At 28.4% G+C, this 24,968-nt stretch overlaps 1 protein-coding gene across 2 annotated transcripts; it reads right to left on the bottom strand.

Moving 5' to 3' along the window:
* Positions 1 to 1,152: 1,152 nt before the first annotated feature.
* LOC127287880 (semaphorin-5B-like) lies at positions 1,153 to 18,924 on the bottom strand. Of its 2 annotated transcripts, none has more exons than XM_051315019.1 (16): positions 18,357 to 18,924; positions 11,737 to 11,849; positions 11,122 to 11,221; positions 10,801 to 11,008; positions 10,172 to 10,371; positions 9,915 to 10,014; positions 9,335 to 9,534; positions 8,756 to 9,010; positions 7,411 to 7,638; positions 7,039 to 7,318; positions 6,603 to 6,969; positions 5,084 to 5,163; positions 4,600 to 4,926; positions 4,046 to 4,442; positions 3,705 to 3,874; positions 1,153 to 2,929 (listed from the first exon to the last, which is right to left on the bottom strand). In XM_051315019.1, exons 2-16 carry the CDS (start codon positions 11,822 to 11,824, stop codon positions 2,726 to 2,728), a joined length of 3,204 nt encoding a protein of 1,067 aa, XP_051170976.1. In that variant the 5' UTR covers positions 11,825 to 11,849; positions 18,357 to 18,924; the 3' UTR covers positions 1,153 to 2,725. The 2 variants fall into 2 exon arrangements, with proteins under 2 accessions (XP_051170976.1, XP_051170975.1); XM_051315018.1 differs by having other exon boundaries at positions 1,154 to 2,929; positions 3,705 to 3,913; positions 18,357 to 18,923.
* Positions 18,925 to 24,968: the final 6,044 nt, after the last annotated feature.

Below are 24,968 nucleotides of genomic sequence, written 5' to 3'. Positions count from 1 at the left end.
AATTTCTGTGCTATGAGGGAAGGAGAATATTCATGTTGAACCCTCTTGTTTTTAAAAACTTGCGAAGGAAGCTCGTTATCTAAGTTTCCTTCCAGAAATCACTTCTCTTATTTCTCGCTTATCTCTTTCATTTTATATACATACGAAAAATACCTGAAACGTAAATATACAAAGTAAAATGCGCCTTGCAATCGCGATATCCCCCTAATATGCTTTACGTATAACTTCTTTTATAATTAAACTTTTTTAGTTTAAATAATAATTTATTAAATTAAGTAGTAATTGCAATTATCTTAATTAACGTATGTTTACACTTTTATTAAGTGTCAGGTTTACAACATATTTAACATAGAAATTATAGGGGATTCAGTACTAAATTGTACTATCAGTTTAGACAATAGAAACCATCTTGTGCTTTTAGAGTTATCCCAGTTGAATAGTGTCTCCTTGGTCGAGATACTTAATACATTGTTCTCACTGATGGTAACCCTTTATAAACAAGGTATCCCTCCGTCGTCATCAAAATGGATCGCATTAAGGCCTATTTACTTTCGCCATTGCGTGGCACTCAAAAGTTTACAAAAATAAATTTATATGTAATGAAATGAAAATTTAAAATAATTAAAAATAATTTTCTTTAATTATCAAATTCACTTTTTATCGATTTTCTGAAAATAAATTTCATAAAAGTTACACATAAAAATAAACCTGTTTAAAATATAATAAAAACCGAGCATCGGAATTCTGTTTATCTTTTTGAAACAATACTTTCGTTTTTTATTCAGAGGCAACTCACTAATGTGAATCTTGATAGGACGCATACCTGAAAATGTAGTAACAAAAAGAAAATGCAAGAGAAAGAATTTCAACTTTACGTAAATATTGAATCTTAATCTGAAATTTACATGTCGGGCACAAATTTAATATTATATACATAAATACCCAACGTCACTTGCCTTGGGAGAATTTTTCCTTAGCAATTATTCATCCAGTTTATACGCTATTAAAATTTTAATTACTGAAAAGGTTATAAACGCGACAATTTATTACAATTTTCGTGATAATTTTTCTAAAATTAACATCTATACACTTACAAAATATGTAGATAGGTAAGGAAATAATGTAATACAAACTCAAAATTTTTAATAAAATCTGTAATACTTGTTTTAACAAAATAGAGTATTAGAAAAAATCGTTTACATTTAGTTTGACGCATAATAAACAATATGTAAATTTGTAAGGAATGTACAGACTAGTTCAATATATTTATAATAACGATAAAAAAGTTTTAACTTAAAATATTTTCCTGCATTTTTACAATTAAAAGCTTACCAATAATATGGCAGTTATTATATTTTCTTTAAAACAACTTTCTCTCAATAAAATATAAGTTATTCGCAGTCTTACAATCAAAGTATTTATTCTAAATGTATACGAAATATAAAAAATTAGTAGTAAAGTAAAATATATCGATCACTCCAAGTCAAGAAAAACATTTTTTTATGTTTCCACAGCACACTCACTCATATATTTTATATAAAAAAACAACATCTGCTTCTTTAACAATAAAGTTTTTTCATCAATAAAGTTATTTTGTTAATGACATATATTCGAAATATATAACCAGTGATTTTCAAAGCAACAATCATTCATATCATAAATTCTTATCACCATAATAGAGGAAGAATTTTTACTCCTTCTTTTGTAATGGTGATCATTTATTATATTTTTTACATTAATAAAAAGATAACGATAACAAGTCTCAAATATGAGAACAAATATGCTATATTAAAATTTTAAAGACATGGAGCATGAATACAGTCTTTGTAATTCGATCGCGATTGTTCAGAAACTGGAGTTTATATACATATCTTGCACTGATACCTAGTGGTAAAGTAGTTTTGCGGTTGATTATAATTAAGAAAATAACAATTCTAGTACAACTTTTTCAATCATGATACAAAAATGAAGAAAAGTCTCAAGACGAACGTCTAATTGCATTACTTTTACTAACGCTTAATTTCCTTTCTTGATTCTTCCTATAAAGCCACAAGCTCATTATAGCGCGCTATCACTTTAATATAGTTTCTCACGCAACCCAAACAACAGAGCGTCTTGTCTGAACCTTAATAGAAGTTGTTGCTTCCAACTTAGGAAGTTTTCTTTTTGCGCAAAAGGACATTTTTCTGCTATGATTAAGCTTCCCGACACTAGCAGTGAAAACTTACCAAGCTTAAAGCAGCAACTTCTGTAAAAGTTCAGACAAGAAACTCAGCTGAGTGAGAAATCTTCAAAAAGTCTTTAAAAAAGGATCTTAATTCTATGTACTTTTACATTCTCAAAAAATAAAAATGTATTTATCCTGACTATTGTATTGTAAAATCAAGTTGAAGTCGTTTTTGAGATTAAGATTATTTAAAAAAAATGTATAGGATAATTTTACACTGCAAAAACAGATGTATTATTTTAAGACCTTTTTTTATCTTTAAAACACTTTATGATGTCCTAGAATTCGATCAATGGCGGAATGAGATATTTTTGAAAGAAATGAAAAATTTCTGAGAGTATTTTGCGAATACGGTATAATGAGCAAAATTTGTTCAGCAACGTTGTTTAAATATTCCTGCACCATATTTTCGTATATCATCCCAACGTTGCAATTTAATAAAGATTTTTGTACTTCCAACAGTTATAAATTTAATTTATTTAAATACTTTGTTACTTATCAATAGTATTTGTCTTGATCAACGTCTGCAGCATTGTATTGTTGTTTATGGCTATTGCGCTTTAATGTGGCTGATTCACAATTTAAACTTTTTGGATAAAGCTTCGGGCTTCCGACTCCATTTATATTAGAATTATTTTTTCCCCTTAAAGTACCATTCATATTTGAATTAGATGAAAAGCTAGACAAGCGCTTCGGAGTCACCTATTAAACGATTTATACTTTATTAGAAATACTACTGCTGAATAATAAAAATTTCTAAATTTGTATAAGATTTTTTCGATTTTGGAAGACAGGTCAAAAAGTAAAAAACACTTTTCTTATTTTTATAACGACGGCGTTTCGATAACTAGGTTTGTTATCATCATCAGGTCACTTTAATAAAACAAATCAATGCACAAATAAATAACAATTCACAAAAAAAAATTATATATAAAAAATTATAAAAATAAATAATTTACCTAATTGACATTAATTACATAAACATTCCGTCCAAAGAAAAAATTATAAAAATAAATAAATATAAAATAAGTCGAAAGTAATAAAAACAAGAACAAATCACAGACATTGTCGCAATGAGTGATTAGTCAAAACTGAAGATGAATGTTTATGTAATTAATGTCAATTAGGTAAATTATTTATTTTTATAATTTTTTATATATAATTTTTTTTGTGAATTGTTATTTATTTGTGCATTGATTTGTTTTATTAAAGTGACCTGATGATGATAACAAACCTAGTTATCGAAACGTCGTCGTTATAAAAATAAGAAAAGTGTTTTTTACTTTTTGACCTGTCTTCCATAATCGAAAAAATCTTATACAAATTTAAAAATATGGAAGGATAAAAAATAACCACTACAAATAAAAATTTCTACTTAATTAATTAATTCTTGATTAATTGAGTTATTTACATTTTCGGAAATAATAATTTGTTATATTTAGTAACTAATTTCAAACATATATCATTTAAGAATTACCTCTTTTAGTGGTACTATGACGTATGGGTTCTGTTTTGTTATATAATGAGGGCTTCCTGCAATATGTGATGCTTTTCGCTTCATGTAAAATATACTCAATACTGTCATAAAAATCATGCCAATGATGATACCAACGATGAAACTTCCTACAACTGCTCCAATAGATACACCTGCCATTTGAACATTTGGAGAGAGGTTATTGATAAATTCTGAAAATCGTTAAGATATACTAAAGTTATGAAACGTATTTTTGTACGAAAATTCATGAAAATTGCATACGAATTGTGACTTAAATATTTTTAATGTTTGTTTCATAATATTTTAAAAATTATTATTTTTACCATTATAAGAACATTGACGAACTTCTTGATTAGCACCTTGACAGACTCCATTATTTTGATGTACAAGGCACTTACGTTTTCTATATTGCTGATTATCAAAATTACAGTTAGACCAATTTGACCAATTATCCCAATCAGAAGCAGTATCACAGTTCGGCATTTTACAAAATTCTTTAATAAAATTGGGCCCTTCACATGAATTTGGTGATGTACATTCTCTTTTCCTTGTTCGAATTCCAGTACCACAAGATGTAGAGCACTGTGACCAATTCGACCAATTGGACCAGGGTCCTTCAGCTTTACTCTTTTTCATTTCATTTCCACGACATGAAAATGGACCACAAACTCTTGTTTCCATTGACACACCTTCACAAGGAGGTGATTCACATTGCCTCATCTACGAAAAATTGTTAATTTCTGAATTCTTAATAGTTTAATTTTAGTAACATTATATCAAATAACAAGTTTAATACCTATGATAAACAATAATAATTTATCTTGATACAAAAATAATTTCATACAATATCCGATCTACACATTTTAAATATACTTACTCTAGCCTGAGAACCTGCAGCACATACACGATTGCATGAAAACCAATGAGACCATTCAGACCAACCAACTTCTGGATTACTGTCCGTATTTGTTAATCCTATTCCACGAGAGCAAGAACCATCTTTTTTACAATAACGTTCTTCTTCTTTTCCCAAGTGAATACGTAAACTAGAAGGGTTGTCAATTTGAGCACGGCATATAAATCTATAACGCTTTTCAATGTAATCAACTTCTTCAGCTTGCGTTGTCAAGTTAGTGACCATCCATGGTGTCCAATTTGAATATTTTTTTGTCTCTGTACAAGCTTGACTGTTACAATGCTCAACCTAAACAAACATGCTTATGTTACTTTGCCATTAAAAAGATTTGTGAATGTTATACATAACATCATTAATTAGAAATATTCAGAGTCGCAGAAATAAAATGATTTTGTCATAAGTGTAAAATATTGTAAATCAAATTAGAATTCATATGGAAACTAACTTGAAAGTTACATCCGGGACAGTCAGCACTGCTCTCGTGAGTTATTGAAGTGTCACAAGTTCTTCTTCTAATTCGTACACCTATAAAATACAATTTTAATATTAAAAATATAATTAAATATTTATAATAATTAATTTACGTGCAATCCTGGCGAATAGCGTGAAGCGCAACAGATTAGTGTCAATTTCGTTGACATTTTGTAGCGCGTTAAACTATTGTATTAAATCGATGAAATTGGTTGAAATAAACTATTGACATGAATAGCTAGAATGGACTAATTAGTGTTCAATTAAGGTATCAGCAATCGAAAAATCATATTTTGAGGGTTCCGTATTCGAAGGGGGAACCCTATTAATGAGACTAGTGAAGCAAGGCATGTACCCCACCCCCCCCCCAACCCATAGAGGCCACACGAATTTATCTAGAGGGCTGAAATTTAGTACACATATGTATTTTGACATGTAGATTACAGGAAAAATATAGCGAATCTCATAGGAATTGATTATCATAGCGTTGTCAAGGAAAAACCATGAATTTTTACGAAAAATCCCTAAAAATGACTATGTACCCCCACCCCTGGTGGACACATTTTTTCACATAGAGAGCTCAAATTTGGTACACTTATATATTTTTACGTGAAAATTACAGGAAAAATAATATATCCAACATGATTCGGATCGATTTACATAGCGTTGTCAAGGGAAAATCAAAAATTTTGAAAAAAAGCGTTTAATCCTCCTAGCGCACACACTATTTGACCAAGACAGTTCATATTTGGTATACATGCGTATTTTTGCGTATAGATCACAAGAAAAATATAGCGAGCACGATTGGAATTGATGATCATATTGTTTTTAAGCAAAACTCAAATTTTTAGAAAAAATCATGGATTTTTCAAATAAAAAAAGAAGAAAATTTTATCTCAAGGGATTCAAATTTATACCTTTTTACGTATTTTTTACGTTTATATTACAAAAAAAATGTAAAGAGAACGATTGTAGTTGATTATCATAGCGTTTTCAAGGAAAAACTGATAATTTTCGATAAAAATCATCAATTTTCTTCAAAAAACGAAGAAAATTTTATCTAAAGGGCTTCAAATTTATACATTTTTACGTATTTTTACGTGTAGATTACAAGAAACATATAGTAAGCATGATTGGAGTTGATAATCATATCTTTTTCAAGGAAAAATTGATAATTTTCAATATATGTGACTATGTGTCTATCTATGTGTTTTCATGCTCACATTACAGGAAAAATTAAGCAAAATTGGAATTTTTCCACCTGCCTTCACACTTTAACTCCTTTAAATTTTAGGTTTAAGGGTACGGAACCGTCGATATTAATGCGAGTGTAACTCACACTTTTCCGATTTTTATTACTGTTTAGGAATTTCATATGCCTAAAATTCCAATACTGCATTATTGGTACTAGCAGGAATTATTTTAATTCCTGCTATTTTATTATTTTTACCTAAATTACATAATTAGTTAGTATAATAGATAATAGTACTAACCTCCATTACATGGTCGGGAACATGTAGTCCACGATTCCCATGATGACCACTGTCCATTTTCTGAAGACAAAATTGACTGAGCTGGATTCGGACACGGTGGAAGATCAATACAAAGAGTTTCATCATGATCATGTCCTACACAAACTCGACCACCAAACGCAGGAGAAGGGTTTGTACAAGTACGTCTTCGAGTTTTCATGGCAAGACCACAAGTTTGAGAACAAGATGACCAGGTAGACCACGATGTCCACCCACCGTGAACAGTGCAGTTTGTAACTTTTACTCTTGGTCCTTCACAATTACTTCCTCCATGTTTTGGTGGAGGATTATTACATTCTCTAATTTGACATTGGCAACTATCTGGATTCTATATGAATAGTAAAGATAACAATATATTTACTAAATAATAAATTAAATAAAATTAAGATATAAGTACCTCATTCTGAGGAGAATTGGCGTGTTGAGACTTTTCAGAACCAGATTCTGTAGATTCATGTTGACAAAAATGCCATGGACTCCAACTACTCCAACCTCCTTCTACTGAATCTTTTAATACAGGACATTTTGTTATATCTTGATGCCAATGACTGACAGTTGGATTCTGATCAGGAGCTTGTGCACAAGTCATTGTTAACTCATTCCATCCACAATAAGGATCTTCTGCATTTAAACAAGCTGATCGTGTTCGGTGTCGATGACATTGAGTAGCTGATATCCTAATACAATAACGATTGTAAATTATTAAAGTATACAGTATTAAAATATATAACTAGTCCCTCTTGACACATATTTATATAAGTGCAAGTACCTAAATAATCCTGTATCCATCCCTACATATAAACTATGTGTATCCTTGAGATACTGTAGAACTATTGGTTGCGAAGGTAATGGACCCCAAACTTCGATTATACACGTTTCTTGTGCTCCTGGTAGAACGGAGATCTTTTTAATACGTCCTGTCGTTGTTGCAGCATAAAGTATAATTACACTACGATGTAATTTCGTTGGGGTTGTATCCACAGCAATATGTGTATATCTTTATAATATTAATTGTTTTAATTAGCGATAATTTTTAATCCTGTTCTTATATTTTTTCCTTATACTTAATATGGGGTGTTAAGGAATAATTTAATTTAGGGATTCAAATTCTTTCTTGAGATTAAATTGATCTTTTGACACAAAAATGCGCTTTTACTGTCATCAGTAGGTTTTTAATAAAAAATTTGGATTTAAACGCATAAAGAGTTATGTTAAATTACAATTTAATTAATAAGTAATTAATATGCAAATTAATTACTTATTATCAAAATAATTAATTAAACCTGATGAAATTCGCTCAGAGTTTCCTTGAGATAATCCGACATGGTTTTAATAAGAAAAATCATCATCAAATGAAAAATTGAGCATACGGATCTTAAAAGGGCACATGCTCGAATTTGCATCACAAGTTTTGGCCTCGTGTTAAAATTTTGAATTTATTAAATATCAAATTTTAACAGTTAATTCCTTGGAATTTGATATTGAAAATTTTAACACCATAGGCCAAAACTTCTGATGGAAATTCGAGCGTGTGCCCTTTTAGGTTCAGGAGCCTTAATAACCCCCACAGCACCGAAACTTTACTAAAGATTTATTTGAAATGTTTGGAATATTTAATTGTAATGTTTAGTGAAAATTGTGTAAAGATTTAAATGTCCCACTTGAATACTGCCGTACAAATTAAAAAGATACATAAGCGCCATTGTCGCTTAGATTGATTTTCTCATGTTTATACTACAGTAATGACGACCTAAGCGACAATGTCGCTTGCGATGTTTTTAATCTGTACGGCAGAATAAATGTTTAGCGCAAAACTTTCCTGAATATTTAAATGAAATTTTCGCCTAATTATAATTATAATTATGCGAAAATTTCATTTAAATGTTTAGGAAAGTTTCACACTAAACATTTATTTAATCGGAACATTTAAATCCTAATACAATTTTCACTAAACATTGTAATTAAATATTCCGAATATTTCAAATAAATCTTTAGGAAAGTTTCGATTCCGTGGGGGTACATATAAATATTAACTCAAACTATTTATGTGTCCCTTAACACTTCATATTATTGTACTTATATTTTTAAATATTAAAATGAAAATTAGTTATTACCGTTCACGACTTGTGTGCAAAGGCTTTAGAGTAATACCCTGTACAGCATCATCCATTAGTTGATACCTATGGTTATTCATTATTTGGTAAGGTGCACTATTAAGCTTTTGGCCGCAATGTTGTCGATTATGATGAGGTACTGGTTGCCTTTCCCATGTAGAACCGGAATTTTCTTGATATTTATAAGGACCATTAAAAGCCGACAAAATAGCCGACATATTAAAAGCACATATTGCTGATCCTGCTATTGCATTACTAAATATTGAAAAAATAAATTATTTCTTTATAAGGGCTCATATTAAAATAATCGTAAATAGTTGTTATTTAAAAAAAGAATGTAACTATGACCGTAATTATAATTCTTAATATGGCCGCGAATTTGAAATAGTACGGCTATATGTATGGTCTTATTTTGGACCATTTTTTTATTTTCTAGGGTCGTAATTATGACTGTTTTTGAATTCGTATTTACCAATCATATTTGGGGCTGAATTTATGGTCGTATTTACGGTTGTATTGACGCTTTTTTAAATAGAGACTATAAATTCTTTCAAAAACTGAAAATGAAAATTTATGTACTTTGGAGTTGTAAACGTAGCATAAACTGTCCCTTCCTCTGGATGATACACTGCACCTTGAATTTCATCGTAGTAAAATGGAAACTCGCCTGGTAATGAGCAATTTAAACGAGATTTACTAAATGTAGTCCAAGTATCTCTCATTAAAGTCTGCCCACCTGGATCATTTTTACAAACTCTCGCTATTCTAGAGTATATTCTCTGTAATAAAAAAGTATCAATGAAGAAAACGTCTTAATTTATATCTTTTAAGTAGGTGATTCTCCGGAAAAAGGGCGTACATTTATTTCTTCCATACATTTATTTTACTATCTTTGAATAAATTTTTTGACAACAAAATTGAAAATAAAATTTTTTTACTGCAACCGTTTTAAAACATGGCTCAAAAACTATTGTTTCCTATAAAAGGATTTTCAATTTACCAAAATTAAGAATTTGATGAATTTTAAGAGATATTTCTCATTATTCCTCATGAAATTTTTTCCTTAATTCGTACGAATTCTTTTCAACCGGAATTAGTTTATATCTAATAATTTTTAGATATTTTATTAATTTATTCAATTATGTTATTCTGTATTTACCTTTCCACAATTAATATATTCCACTGCTGTTTCCCGAAATAAGAAAAATACGTGTTCTTCTGTTTCAAAACTGCCAACGAACTGTGGGTCATTGAGCCACCTAAAGTAATAAATTAGTTACTCTTTTTTTAATTCTGTTAAATAAGTAACGTGATAATTATTTTTCGTATTAAGAATTCTACTTTTAGCCCCAAATATTGAAGCAAAAGTTTATTTAACCTCGAATATAATTAGGTAATAAAAAATTGTATATTTACTTAAAATCATATTGATGCGTTCGAAGATTAGGATATTCTAACGTCCTATAAATAGCGGAATCAGCACCTGAAAAATCAGTTGGTGCTCCTGCAAATAAACCACCAGATCTACTCAAAATTGCTGTCACGTTAGCATGAGGTGAATATGGACACATTGCAACTCCTGATAGCGAATCAATAACATTCTTAATATTCTCTATCTGTAACACAATAAAATGGCATTTTTTTGACAAACATTTTATTTGAGTTTGGGGTCAGTAACGTTTTAAGGAAACAAAAACACAGTAACAAGTTGAAATACGAATCAATTCGGAAAATTTATTTGATAGGGTCAGGTACGTGACAATTTGGATGTCAAATGCATTCCTAAGCGACAAATCAGATAATGAGAATTTTATTACTCGACAATCGAGTTGAATGGAAATTCTGTTAAATAAGAGTTTGGATGTCATTATACGTCCTCAGAACATTTGCATATGGTTTATATGTGAAATCATTACGTAGTATTTATTTTTCTATTTCTTGTTCTTTTTAAATTTATTGTAACAAATTTATAACTAGCCTGTTTTAGTGTTTTTTGAATTTTCTTGATATAAGGATATAATATTTATAAAAAAAAGGAAATTTACCTCTCTCCACGTACACATCGGACTATAAGCATTAGTGCCACATGTAAAAACTTGTTTTTCATTGCTCAATAAAACTTTTATAAAATTGTGACAATCTTCAGAAGTTTGCCCTTTATCCTGACAGGTTGATATTTTTTCAGTAGGTGCGGTCCATGATGCATGCTCCAGTTGAGTTAAGTTGTTTAAAGTCAAACGAAAAAGATTGTCTCTAAAATGAGAAGTAAATTAGATATAGTGAAAAAGGGGCTCTTTATTTCAACCTAAAAAATATCTTTTCATGCACTAACATATATAGAATAATAAAGAGAACTAAAATCTGACCGTGCTCCTACAACCACTTGTTGTCTTGCTACATCGAACAATAATTGAGAATACGTGGTCACCCCTTCTTTTTGAAACAGCTTTCCATCTTGAAGTAAATCTAAAAATAAATAACTTATGAAATTGTACCAATTTAAAGGTTTCTTACTAGATACCATAGTCTAGTATAGTGGACGCTTTTAACTTGCAAAAAAATCCATATTTCTGAACTGAGACATTTTAAGAGGGACACCAGTTTCCAGTAAAAGTAGAATACCCCCCACTGAAAATTCCCACGTAGGAATATGTATAGGATCCTATGCAAAATCATATATATACATATGATTTTTGGACCTGAATTAATGAAAGAATTCAGATAGGAATTATCATAGGAATTTACATAGGATTTAATAAATTTCATTAAATACTATATGAATTCTTATATAGCTTTATGTATTGATTCCTATTATAATATAATTACTGAAAATTAATCTAAATTACATTTTAACATCCTACGCATTAATTTTTAACAACTGGATTTTGTAAGGTAGGGAGAGACGGAAACTAAAATTAGCTAAAATAATAACATCAAGTTATTTTTTTAATATTTTTAAATGAGATTTTAAGTTACTCTACCTTGATATAAAATGTGCCGAAAGTCTTCTGAGGTACAACATATTGTCATAAGTTGTAAAATTAATACGAATCCCAATTGGTATTTCATTTTTGTTTCACATTAACTTTTGCTCCTGTTCAAAAGAACAAATATTATATGAAGTAAATATTTAATTAAACTTAAAATTACTAAACAAATCTTATAAAATTAACAAAAGAACTATGTAGTTCTAATTTTTAATTACTTTTTTAGTGTTTATTTTTTTGCAATAAACTAAAAATACAGGAATTTGAAAAGAAATTATTTTCCATTTCGTTTAAATAACACTGGTTCACAAATTTTGGATTTTTTTTGCCATAAGAACAAACGTTGATGATTCTTATAGGATTTTTAGCGTAGATTACGAATCCGTCAACGGAACTTGTCCATCAAGTCTCAATTTTGAGAAAAACGGCGTCAAAGTGTTCAAAAATGGACTTTTTAGCACTTTTTCAAGCACTCCAAGAAATTAATACGCCGTGATAAACAGCTCAAATAGGGTTTAAAAGAGAGCTTATACCTTCAACTTTAATCTCCAAAAACAAAAACCTGTGTGGCAATATTGGAAAATTGTAAGGTAAAACTTTTTACCCCGTGCGCACAGCAATTTCAATGTGGAGAGGGAATTTTTGAAAAATTAATGGACTTTCTATAAATGTATCTAGAAGTTTTCGAGATCGCAGATTACGAATCTGAAGTCACTTTTTAAAAATTTTAAATGGCGGATCCAATATGGCGACCAAATTTCTAAAAAAGCACACGGAGAGAAATAGATGGTAAGAATTTACGATCTTAAGATGGTAAAAAGTAGATGTTATCCGGTACCATCATTATGCTACTCGGTACTATCAAAGATGTTAGAAAAAGTATGGTTATGTTACCCAGCACAATCAAGATGTTACTCCGTACAATCTGGATAGTAACTGATATAATCTAGATTACTGTCCGTATATGTAAGATCAAATATGGTACCTGGTATTATCTAGATAGTACCCCGTACCATCTATTTCTCTCCGTGCAATAGATTTTCTTAAAAATTTTGTATCTAGGGATTCAACATACTGAACCGGCCATTTTGAATTTTTAAAAAGTGACTTCAGATTCGTAATCTGCGATCTCGAAAACTTCTAGATACATTTATAGAAAGTCCATTAATTTTTCAAAAATTCGCTCTCCACATTGAAATTGCTGTGCGCACGGGGTAAAAAGTTTTACCTTACAATTTTCCAATATTGCCACACAGGTTTTTGTTTTTGGAGATTAAAGTTGAAGGTATAAGCTCTCTTTTAAACCCTATTTGAGCTGTTTATCACGGCGTATTAATTTCTTGGAGTGCTTGAAAAAGTGCTAAAAAGTCCATTTTTGAACACTTTGACGCCGTTTTTCTCAAAATTGAGACTTGATGGACAAGTTCCGTTGACGGATTCGTAATCTACGCTAAAAATCCTATAAGAATCATCAACGTTTGCTCGTGTGGCAAAATTTGGTCGACCAGTATAATTGATCAGTATTGTGAAATGATTAAAATCACCGAAAAAACTCTTTAATCTTAAAAATAATTCGTTTCTATATGTGTTTAATAATAATAAATAATAATTGTTATGAACAATTTGTTAAAAGTCATGATGCGTATAGCATTTTTTTTTTTGCTTAATTTTGAGTAAAATTTATTAATCGGCAATTATTGGTGACACTGATCACGATTTTTCAAGTTACAACGGGTTGTCAAGTTACAGGGGCTATGGTACATTAAAACTTCTATTATATAAATTAAAGAAGATTTTTTTTCTCTACTTTTAGAATACAAAATCCAAATTTTTTAATTTTTTTAACAAAAGCCTTTCTTCTTCAAATTTAAGATAATAATCAAATTTTCTCCACTTGGGACATTTAAAAAAAAAATTTCCACTGACACTTTAATTATAATTTAATCAATGTTTCCATTAATAAATAATTCAAAATAATTTTTTTTTAATTCTTGAATGTTGTATTCTTACCATAAAACAGTTTATATAATTAAATAATATAATTTCATAATTTTTATTTACCCTATCTTTTTTTTGTTCGAAATTACCCGACTCTCCTCTATATAAAATCTACAAAATTTAAGCTATCGTTTAAGATATTTTTAAATATTTTAAGAATGATTAAAAATAAATAAAAAGTTGATTAAATTTTTTTTTTTGAATTTTGAAATTAAAATTAATCTAATCTTAAAAATTACTACCATGATGTCAAACGACATTAAATTTACTACAAAATCTACATCTATGTATTTTCCTTCGATTAATAAATTTTTAATAAATTATAATTATATGTACTTAAAAGTAATATTGAAAAACAAATTAAGATCGGGGTTGTCCCTATTCTCGTATAGAATGACCCATATATAAACATGGTTTAATATCCAGATAATCAACAATAACAAATTTATTAGTTTTCACGCAACATATCAATGACTTATATTGAATGATTATTCTCAAGTTGATGTAATCTACACAGAACATACTAAAGCTATTGATAAAGTGAATGATAAGTTGTCAATAGATAAGCTTTCCAGTAAGAAGAGGTTGATTGAAAGAAATTATTTATTATTATTAAAATTATATAATTTTAATTATAATAAAAACAAATTTTTAGTGTTTTTTTGTTTTATTTTTTTTTAATTTACAACTTCATTTATTTCTCTAAATTATCCGCCATATTGTATCCACCATTTTAAACTCTCAAAAACTGACTTCAGATTCATAATCAGCGACCCGAAAAACCTCTGAATGACATGACTTCTTAAAACCCAACAAATTTTCAAGTTTGATGATCGCCATATTGGATACACCGTTTTAAATTATTAAAAACCGACTTCAGATTCTCAATCAGCGTCCCCAAAAACCCCCGAGTAATGAATTTTGCAAAGATTGATTAAACATTACACGAGGGGGAATTTACTCTGGTAATCAAGTGTAAACTTGCCTGGTAATACTCGGTAATACCTGTAATATTTTGTAATGTCTTGTAATAATAAGTATTGTTGTGTAATACCATGTAATACTTGTAATATTGTGGTATTATGGTTGATACTGAAGTATAACAACTTTGCCATAGGTGGCGGTATCGAATGTTTTGTAATAATAAGTATTATTGTGTAATACCATGTAATACTGTGTAATACTTGTAATATTGTGGTATTATGGTTGATGCTGAAGTATAACAACTTTGCCATAGGTGGCGGTATCGAATGTTTTGTAATAATAAGTATTATTGTGTAATACCATGTAATACTGTGTAATACTTGTAATATTGTGGTATTACAGTTGATGCTGAAGTATAACAACTTTGCCATCGGTGGCGGTACCGAATGTTTACAGCATGAAGAATAGACTACAAGAGACCAATCTCCCATGCATTTACTTCACTAAAATGGTGCCAAGATTCGTCTTAAGCTAAGACAAGTACTCAGCTTGCCCAAAGGTGGCGAAAAAAACAGATAGATACCATCAACGTACGCATGTCAAGAAATATCTGTTTTGATCTGTTAGCTGTCATATTGTTTTGAAAAACATAACCTGAATTTAGGTACATATATTTTTATGCTGGATAATAAAAATAGACTAATATTGGTAAGTAAAGGCAATTATTTTTTACAAATAAGTTAATAATAATTATTTATTTGTTGTTATTTAATAAATATATGAAATAGTAAAAAAAATGTACCCATTGAGATATCATTAATAAAAATTGACTAAGATTGTCAGAGTTATTGAAGCATAAATAAATTTATTAATTAATAAATATTTTAATATTTTTAAACTGAAAAATTTTTTTCTTTTCAATCTATTGAAACAAATAAATTTTTTATATGATACAAAAATGTTTACAAAACCAAATATTAAACGTTATAAACATGGATGCTCACGGATATTATAATACAGAAAATTATATTTCTTCAGTTCCTTGTCCAAAGTTAAAAACAAATAAGTTTTATTTATCGTGTTCTTTAAAAGAAATTTCAAAACATTTGAAATAATATAGTTATTTACGTTTTAAAAAAGAGAAATTTATTATTTTCTTTTATAAGTAGGGTAAATGCACTAATTGCGGCAAGATCTTGTACAGGGATTTTTAATAGGGTTTTGAATTTAGTCGATAAAATAGGTTAAAAATTAACGAAGTTATGAGTTTTTTGAGATAGTTATCAAGGAATTCTATAAAAAAATTATTTTTAATATAATTTAAAACCTTTTTTTATGTGCAAAAAGTTTGAATTAAATAAAAATAAATTTTGCTATGAAAAACAGTTTAAGTGACTTCTACAGATATTTTCTGTTTACCTCGTATCTTTTTTCTCTTTCCAGACTCCTTTTTCGCTTATCATTCATTTTTTCATGTTTAACTATTTTTTTGCTTTCTCAATTTTTTTTCAATATAATAAAACAAAATAATAAAATAATTTTTGATAATTTCATGATAAATGATTAAAAAAACAAATAAATGCAAAAATTTTTATTATTTGGCAATATTTATTTAACCAAACAATTATTTGTTACGAGTCAAATAATCAATCACTTATTTTTAAGACGAATTTTAATTTTTCGAATTAGCATTTAACAGAATTTCTTTATAAACGAATGTTTACGTAATAGAATTTTTATAGATACTGAATATTTATTTGACAAAATTTTTATTTCATAGAATTTTTCTTTATTAAACGTTTTATTCAAAATAATTCTAATTCAACCGAATTTTAATTTAGGATGATTTTCATTCAACAAAATTTTAAGTGATTCGAATTTTAAATGTCAACAATTCTAATTCACCGAAGTTTCATTTGTCCGAATATTTGTTTGTACGAATAGTTATTTGATAGAATTTTTAAAACGACGAATTTTTATTTGTCATAAATTACAAATGTCTGGACAAATAAGCAACAGAAAGATTTCAACGCAATTTTTAAAGTTTATCAATCACGATTTTCTTGATAATATATATTTGATTAGTCAATTTTAAAATTGCGCCGAAATATTTCTGTCGATTTTTCATTCACTCATTTGCAATTTCGAAGATATGAAGATTCAACGTTTTCAGAATTCTATCAAATAACAATTGGTGCAAATAAAAAAATTAGGATAAATGAAGATTCGGTATATTGGAAATTCTGAAACTTCAAAATTCGAATTATAATTAAAATTCTTTTGAAAGAGAATCATTCTAAATTAAAATTCGGTTAAATTAAAATTCTTTTAAATAAACAGTTGTGTAAAGAAAAATTCTGTAAAATAAACATTCTGACAAATAAAAATTCGGTACTTAAAAATTCTGTAAAATAAAAAGTAATTTAATCCATGTGTAAACAAATTTTTAAATTATCATTATATTTTACGAAAATTTTACATTGTAAAATTCAGGGGGTCAATTACTCAACTTTTTCAAGATTTATTAATATTAATTTTCGTTATAATGTTATTTGTTTGTTGTGGGATCCGCAATGTGGAATACGAAATACACGGAATGTGGGATTTGGAATCTGGGTTTCGTAATATGGAATGTGGATAGCGGAATCCGGAATGTGGAATAAAAAATATGGAATCCGAAATGTGGGATCCAGATTGTAGGTTCCGAAATGTAGAATCCGGAAATAGTTACGTAATCTACCCCTTGCAAGAAAAATTTGCACAGTGTTTTCTAAGTTTTTTTCTACAAATTTATAAATAGTTTTCATCAAGTTTTGTAGATAAATTAAATTTTTAAAAATATTTATTAATATTTTTACAAACATTGCTTGACTACACTTAGAAAAACGATTAAAATTTATTGCGTACAGGTTTATTTGAAACAGAAATGCCATAGTTGCGCATGCGTATCAGTTTAAATTTTACCACGTAAACTTCTGCAAAAACTTGTCGCCGTGAGTTCATGTCACTGTACATATTCTAAGAACTCTAGAGTCCTTCATATATATATTAACAAGATGGTTCAATTTAAAAAAAAAATAATCTAATTTTATAATTACTGAAAAATGTAATTTTACTAAAGGTAAACATAATAATTTTTGTAACATAATATTTTTCAGGAATTTTATACACAATTTGGTAAAAAAACACTAAATCAAAAATTTGCAACAAGCATTTTAGATGTAGGTACAAACATTTCTCCCTTGTGGTAAGTTTGCAAGTGTAAATTAGAAGATTTGCAATACATTTTTCAAAAATGTTGAAATATTTAATTTAAATTTAAAATATTTTAAATAAAATGAATTATAAAAATAAGAAATAAAGTTAGTAAAATAAGTGAAGAACTATTTTCCAGAATCTTTATGTAATGTTTCTTCTGAATATTCATAAACATTTACTTAAAAATTATAATAGGTTCCTAAAAGTCCCTTTCTAACATTCCTGGAATGTTTAATAATATTAAACTTTTATGCTGCATCGCACGATTTATAATATATTATCTTTTCACTAAATAAATAATAATATTTATTATATATTATTATTACTATTATTATTAAATTATTATTATTATTATTATTAATATTACTTATCGTATAATATGAGAAATAATTTAATTTGATGTAGGTAAAATAATATGTTAATAGGTTCCTTACCAAATGCAGAAATGTAGTTTCAGTTATAGGATAAAATAAGATTGAGTAAACATCTCTTTTTTCCAATTTGTATATTGTCTATATAGTTGATTTTTAATATCATGGCACATATTTTTCTCTATCATTATCATCACTAATAGTAGAAAATTTTTAATAAACATGTTATTAACAATCATTTCAATCCACACACGAAAAAACATTCAAATAAATCTTTTCTTCTCGCAACAGATAAAAAACATTTATGCGGAATGAAGGGAGCTTGGGTACCGTTCATTATGATTTATAAATAGAAAAAAAAAATATATATATATATATATAAATATAATCTTATAGAAATTGTATGTTCTTATCTTTATACTTGAATATAACATAAATTATTACTATAAAAATACATTTTTTTTCGTTACAGTAATACCAACAAAGACGTTTATTTCTGTTAGGTTGGGTACTTTCAGGTACCAAAGCCCGAGAACGGTTAGGTATGTACTGATACGACTCCAAATCATGATGAAAGGAGAACTTTCCATTCGCTTGGTCGTGTAGGTTGTTGATGCTCTGACGTGGTGGTAGAAACACTTATGAGGTTTGGTCCATTGCCACTCCATTGGCGCTGAAAGTCAGATTATAGAAAGAGAGAAAGAGACAGAGAGAGAGTAAAAAAAGAAACTAAAGTAATTATTTCATAGAAAAGAAAATACTTAACAGCTCATAAATACAGTTTTCCAAACAAACATACAGATTCAAAATTATTAATATCGAATAATTTTCTTTTACATAACACACTTTGATGTAATATACCATATTTTTTTAATATTATTTTTTTGAGATTAGCGAAAAAAAGCCTCATATATGCAGAAACACTCAGTATTTCTAGTACTCGTATATATATTTTTCATAAATATATTTCATATAAAAAATAAGATTCTTCATCTCGTATATATTTTCTTAAAAAATAATTTCTAAAAAATTCAATCTCGATTTTGCAAAATTCTAATTTAAGGGAAATAAACTTACGAAATTAATTTCTGAAAATATTCATTTATTTATAATAAAGAGCAATTTAAATTAATATAATATAATTGAAAGTTAAAAATTTTTTTAATAAAAAGCTTATTTTTGCGTTAGGACTTGGGTGTATATTGTGTTGCTATACTTCAGGGGCAGACTGACGGGGAGATGACAAACACCACAGTAGAAATGTCCGTAGCTCGCCGGAATTGAGCACCAGCATGGTACTGACCCAATACTAGCCGTCAGTATTGACTTTCAGTACTGGCAGTGTACTGACTTATACACCGAATCAGTACTATGTCGGAGGTAAAAAAATACTAAAACCAGTACTGTTAGTGGCTTGTCATACACACCGAATCAGTACTATATCGAAGGTGAAAAAATATTAAAACCAGTACTGGCAGTAGACTGTCATACACATTGAATCAGTACTATGTCGCTTGTAAAAAAACATTAAATAAAAAATTCTTAAAATTGTTCTAATAGGTAGAAAACGATGATTTTTTATTAATATTGTTTATTAACTTACTTTTAATTGTGTAATTCATTAATCATTTTTTTTGTTTTAATATACTTATTTACGGTAAAAATAATTTATTAATAATATTAAACTGAAATTCCTATACAGTTTTATTTCATAAAATCTTTGAAATAATTATAAATTTTTGTGATGTAAAAAAATTCTAGATTGAATTCATTTTATTTTCGTGATAAATAGATAATACGGTCATTGAAATCAAAACTTTTGCATTAAGATGAACTACTTCAAGCCAGCGCGGCTGTGCGTATCCAATTTGCGTTCTTAGGGTTTATGGTTCGATCCCCCATGCGTGCGAGATTTTTCATTCTTAGTTTTAAGTGTTATAAGTACAATATTTGTTAATATGCAATATTAATTATCAAAATTGCGTTTTTCTCGAAAAACACTGCAAATCCATTTTTTTACGAGGCGCCTGAAGAGATTTACTGCCACTCGTTCAATTTGCAATATTTTTCAATGAGAATTTAGGAAAATATACTTCAAATATTGTATTAATATGTGGAAATTAAGTTAAAAAAGTAACACACTTTATATAACCGAAAAAAATTATTTAAAAAGTGCCTTTTTTACACCGAATTAACCATACCCCCCCCCCCCCTTAAAAGAACCTTACATAGGAATATAATTAATCTAGATGAATTCTTGTATGTAAACTACATAGGTTTCTATGAAGAATCCAATAAAAATGCATGTGGGATCCTTATTGGATTCTTTACAGGAACCTATATAGAATTTTCCAGTACAGGGATGAGATCGGTTATATAGTTTCTTCACTAAGAGAAATGGATTATAAAAATTTAATGTTAAAAAGTAGATGTTACTCGGTACAATATTTATACTACTATAGTAGCATAAATGGTAAACATAAATGGTTTAGTGGTACCTATAGGTACCATTAAAGAAGTTACACAAAGTATTGTTATGTTACCCTGCACAATCTAGATAGGGGAGAGTCGGGTAAGTTTGCCCAAAAAAAGGAAAGAGTAAAAAAAATTATTTAATTATATTGTTCAAGTATAAAAACTGTTTTATAGTAAGAAGACAACATTCATGTATAAGAAAAAAAATTATTTTGAATTTTTTATTGATGAAAACATTGAATAAATTATTTTTAAAGTGTCAGTAAAAAATTGATAAATTCGTCTGAGGTGCGGGTAAGTTCGACTACTTACCCCACGATAATAGTTCAAACATATTAAAAAAAAAATTTTTTCAACTTGTTTTTAATATTAAAAATATAGTTTTTAGAAACTATTACCTTTTACAATTATATTAAAAAAAATTATCCATATCTGTAAATGATAAGCATATTTTTCCGAAATTCAAGATTGAAAAAATTATCGTTTAGAAGTGTTGGTTTAAAAATTATTTAATATTTTCGTCAATAACAAACTGATTACCATAAAACTTTAAGGAAATCATTATTAGCACATAATACTTTATCCTTTAAAACAGTGCGATTTTATATTAATTTTTGATAAAGTTATTAACAAAAACGAACGATTGTAATTTTACAATCTAGAATGCTGTCGGTATTTGTAGCATTAAATATGATCACCAGTACAATTATTATGTTACCCAGTACAATATTCTTTTCAGTGTTTCCATATGTTACCGGCAAAACCCGAAGTCCAGGCAATTCGCTAAATGCTTATAGGCAATTCGGAAAATGCCTAAGAATCACTAGTAAATTCGGATACTTCCTAAAATCTTAGGATATTTCCGAATTCCTATATTATTTAGAGGTGTGCAAAAAGCTCGAATATCGAGCCGAGCCAGGTCGAGCCCGAGCTTTACTCGAGGTATCGAGTAATCGAATTTTTCGAGCACTCGAGTTAATTCGAGTACTCGAAAATTCCGAGTACTGGAATGAATTCGAGCATATTAAACGTTCAATTTTTATTGTTTTTCAAAAATGACTCAATTAATCAACAGATAAATGAATGACTACATTTTGAAATTACAAACTCATGAAAAAATAGTAAATAGCTTACAAACAATCGAATATTCAAATTCAATTTACACAAGTACTCGATTATTTCAAGTACTCGAAATATTCGGTTACTCGAAAATTTTCGAGTTTTTTATACAGCTTGGGTCGACTCAAACTCGACTCGAGCTCGAATTAATAATGCTCGACTCGGCTCGACTCGAAAAACAAAAAGCTCGAAAAATCACGATCGAGTTTTAAGCTTTTTATTTTTTTTCATTTATCATTAAAAATATTTTTTTTCTTTATATTTTGTCAATTTAATAAATATTTTTAAAAAATGAAAGTTAATGTAGCTGAGTTAACTTACAAAACATTCAATCAATTCAATTCAAATATATTTTGAATAAATCGAACTACTTTATCAAGGATTCAGCGCACCAAAAACTACGGGAAATGACTTCCCGATCTTTGACAACGGAAATTTTGTTTTTTTTGCAGGCTTGTGATATCATATAAAATCCTAAAGATTTCCTTATATAAAATATTACATAAATGTATTAATGTAGGAAACAATATGAGATTTCATATAGATTTTGAAATATCAACCTAAGATTTCATGCATGTAAACTTAGCTCCCCACTTTAAAAAATTAAATTTTTTTTTAGAGTTCTGACTTTCTGAAGAATAGTTCTAGAGTTTCTGATGGGTTTTAGAAATAATTCCGGCGATTAAGCCTTAAAAATATCGATTTTTCATAATGGGGGGCTAACTTCACGCAGCCCCCCACTTCTTAAAAAATGAAATTTTTTAGAGTTCTGAATAGTTCTAACAGAGTTCTAGAGTTCTCAATAATTTTCAAAAATAGTTCTGCCCATATTCAGTTAAAATTTTGTTTTTAAATTCAAAAAATTTTATAGTCACGAACAACACGAGTTCTGATGGGAGTTCTGTTTGCCCCCCACTGAGTTTTACAAAAAACTTTGATACATTTTTTTTCTAAACTAAAAACTAAAAAAACTACAGAACTTTGAAATTTCAAAAAAAAAATTTTTTAAATTGAGTTCCAAGTGTTTTGATGAGAGTTCTGTTTGACTCCCTTTGAGTTCCAAGAGTTCTGATTTAACCGTTCAAAACTTTTGGCTAATAAAAATTTAAATGTTACAATAATAACAAAACAATTTAATGTTACAATAACAAAACAATAAAATTAAATACAAATTTTACTAAATAATTCAAAATCCTAACGCAAAAAACAGTTCATTTAAATAAACAACTTTAAAATCAAATTATTAAATTAATTTAATTTAAATTATTTGTTGCAAAAAAATATTATGTAAAAATAAAAAAAAAAATATTAAATTTATTTTAAAATTCTTCTTAAAAAAATTACAACCATCTTAAAGTTAAAGTTACAACATAATTCTCATAAGAACACTAAAAACTCAATTTTAAAAAATGCAATTTCTCGAAATTCCAAAATCCTGAAGTTATTTACATATAAAGTTACAAAAATATTTTATGCAACTTCTTCCTAGTACTCGATAAGAAGCCAACATAACTCCCATCAGAAATCTTGGAACTCTTAAATAAACTCTTGAAAAACGGATTTGAAATATTTATATTTTTTTGCAAATTCAAAGTTCTGTGGTTTTTTTAGTTTTTAGTTTAGAAAAAAAATTTATAATGGTTTTTTGTACAACTTAGTGGGGGGCAAACAGAACTCTCATCAGAACTTTTGGAACTCAAATTTTAAATAAATTTTTTTTTTTAAATTTCAAAGTTCTGTAGTTTCTTTAATTTTGAGTTTAGAAAAAAAATTATTAGTGTTTTTTGTAGAACTCTGTGGGGGGCAAACAGAACTCTCATCAGAACTCTTGGAACTCCAAACAAAGATGTCATACAGAAGTCCCATCACAACTCTTGGAACTCAATTTTTAAATAAATAATTTTTTTTTTTGAATTTTCAAAGTTCTGGAGTTTCTTCAATTTTGAGTTTAGGAAAAACTTTTATCATTGTCTTTTGTAGAATTTAGTGGGAGGCAAACAGAACTCTCATCAGAACTCTTGGAACTTTATAGGTGTCATACAGCAGAACTCCCATCAAAACTCTTGGAACTCAAATTTTAAACATTTTTTTTTTTTTTAATTTCAAAGTTCTATAGTTTCTTCAATTTTGAGTTTAGGAAAAATCTCCCCTTTTGTAGAACTCAATGGGGGCAAACAGAATTCCCATCAGAACTCGTGTTGTTCGTGACTATACAATTTTTTGAATTTAAAAACAAAATTTTAACTGAATATGGGCAGAACTATTTTTGAATTATTGAGAACTCTAGAACTCTGTTAGAAGTTAGTTAGCCCCCCATTTTGAAAAATCGATAGTTTTAAGGCTTAATCGCCGGAACTATTTCTAAAACCTATAAGTAACTCTAGAACTATTCTTCATAAAGTCAGAACTCTAAAAAAAAATTTAATTTTTTAAAGTGGGGAGCTAAGTTTACATGCATGAAATCTTAGGTAATTATTTCAAAATCTACATGAAATTTCATTGTTTCCTACATTAATACATTTATGTAAAATTTTATATAAGGAAATCTTTAGGATTTTATATGATATCACAAGCCTGCAAAAAAAACAAAATTCCCATTGTCAAAGATCGGGAAGTCACTTCCCGTAGTTTTTGGTGCGCTGAATCTGAATCTGGCAACGAAAACTTCCCATCATGTCAGAATTTTGAAAAAAGTGAGGGTAAAAGTCCCAAAAATTACGTTTTTGACAGTTTTTGAAAATTTCTACCGGGTAAATCCGACGTGCTAGAGACTTGCCATAGGAGTCAAATTAAAGCTTGAACCCTGTACTTTACGACGATCCAAGTATTTTTAAAATTAGTTGTATTTACGAGCATCAGCTGAAATTGGATCTATAGAACTTAGATCCACCTCCACCTGCTCCTACAATCCAACAGCAAACTCCTCCACCATCCTTTTATATGTCGCCAAACTTCTATGCCCTTTGATAGATTCCAAGGTTATATGAGGGAAAGACTTCCTCAAGACAACATTCATAAAGCCAGCCCTACCACCTCTCTCTCATTCACCACTCCTTCACGCTCTCGTCTCTCTCCACAGGG

The sequence above is a fragment of the Leptopilina boulardi genome, unplaced genomic scaffold (genome assembly GCF_019393585.1).
Source record: "Leptopilina boulardi isolate dan_hultmark-lab unplaced genomic scaffold, ZJU_Lbou_2.1 LbouV2_377, whole genome shotgun sequence".
In the NCBI taxonomy this organism is placed as follows: domain Eukaryota; kingdom Metazoa; phylum Arthropoda; class Insecta; order Hymenoptera; family Figitidae; genus Leptopilina; species Leptopilina boulardi.
The sequence above is the reverse complement of the archived record's forward strand: the minus strand, read 5'-3'. Positions and strand labels throughout refer to the sequence as shown.

What these genes read in the sequence shown, in the direction of transcription:
- LOC127287880 (XM_051315018.1), bottom strand. Translation starts at nt 11,824, where the DNA reads ATGAAATACCAATTGGGATTCGTATTAATTTTACAACTTATGACAATA. An exon ending in ACGCATCAATATGATTTTAA is followed by an intron (nt 10,015 to 10,171) that starts GTAAATATACAA and finishes TTATTACTTTAG; the next exon opens with GTGGCTCAATGACCCACAGT. An exon ending in CCAATTCTCCTCAGAATGAG is followed by an intron (nt 6,970 to 7,038) that starts GTACTTATATCT and finishes CTATTCATATAG; the next exon opens with AATCCAGATAGTTGCCAATG.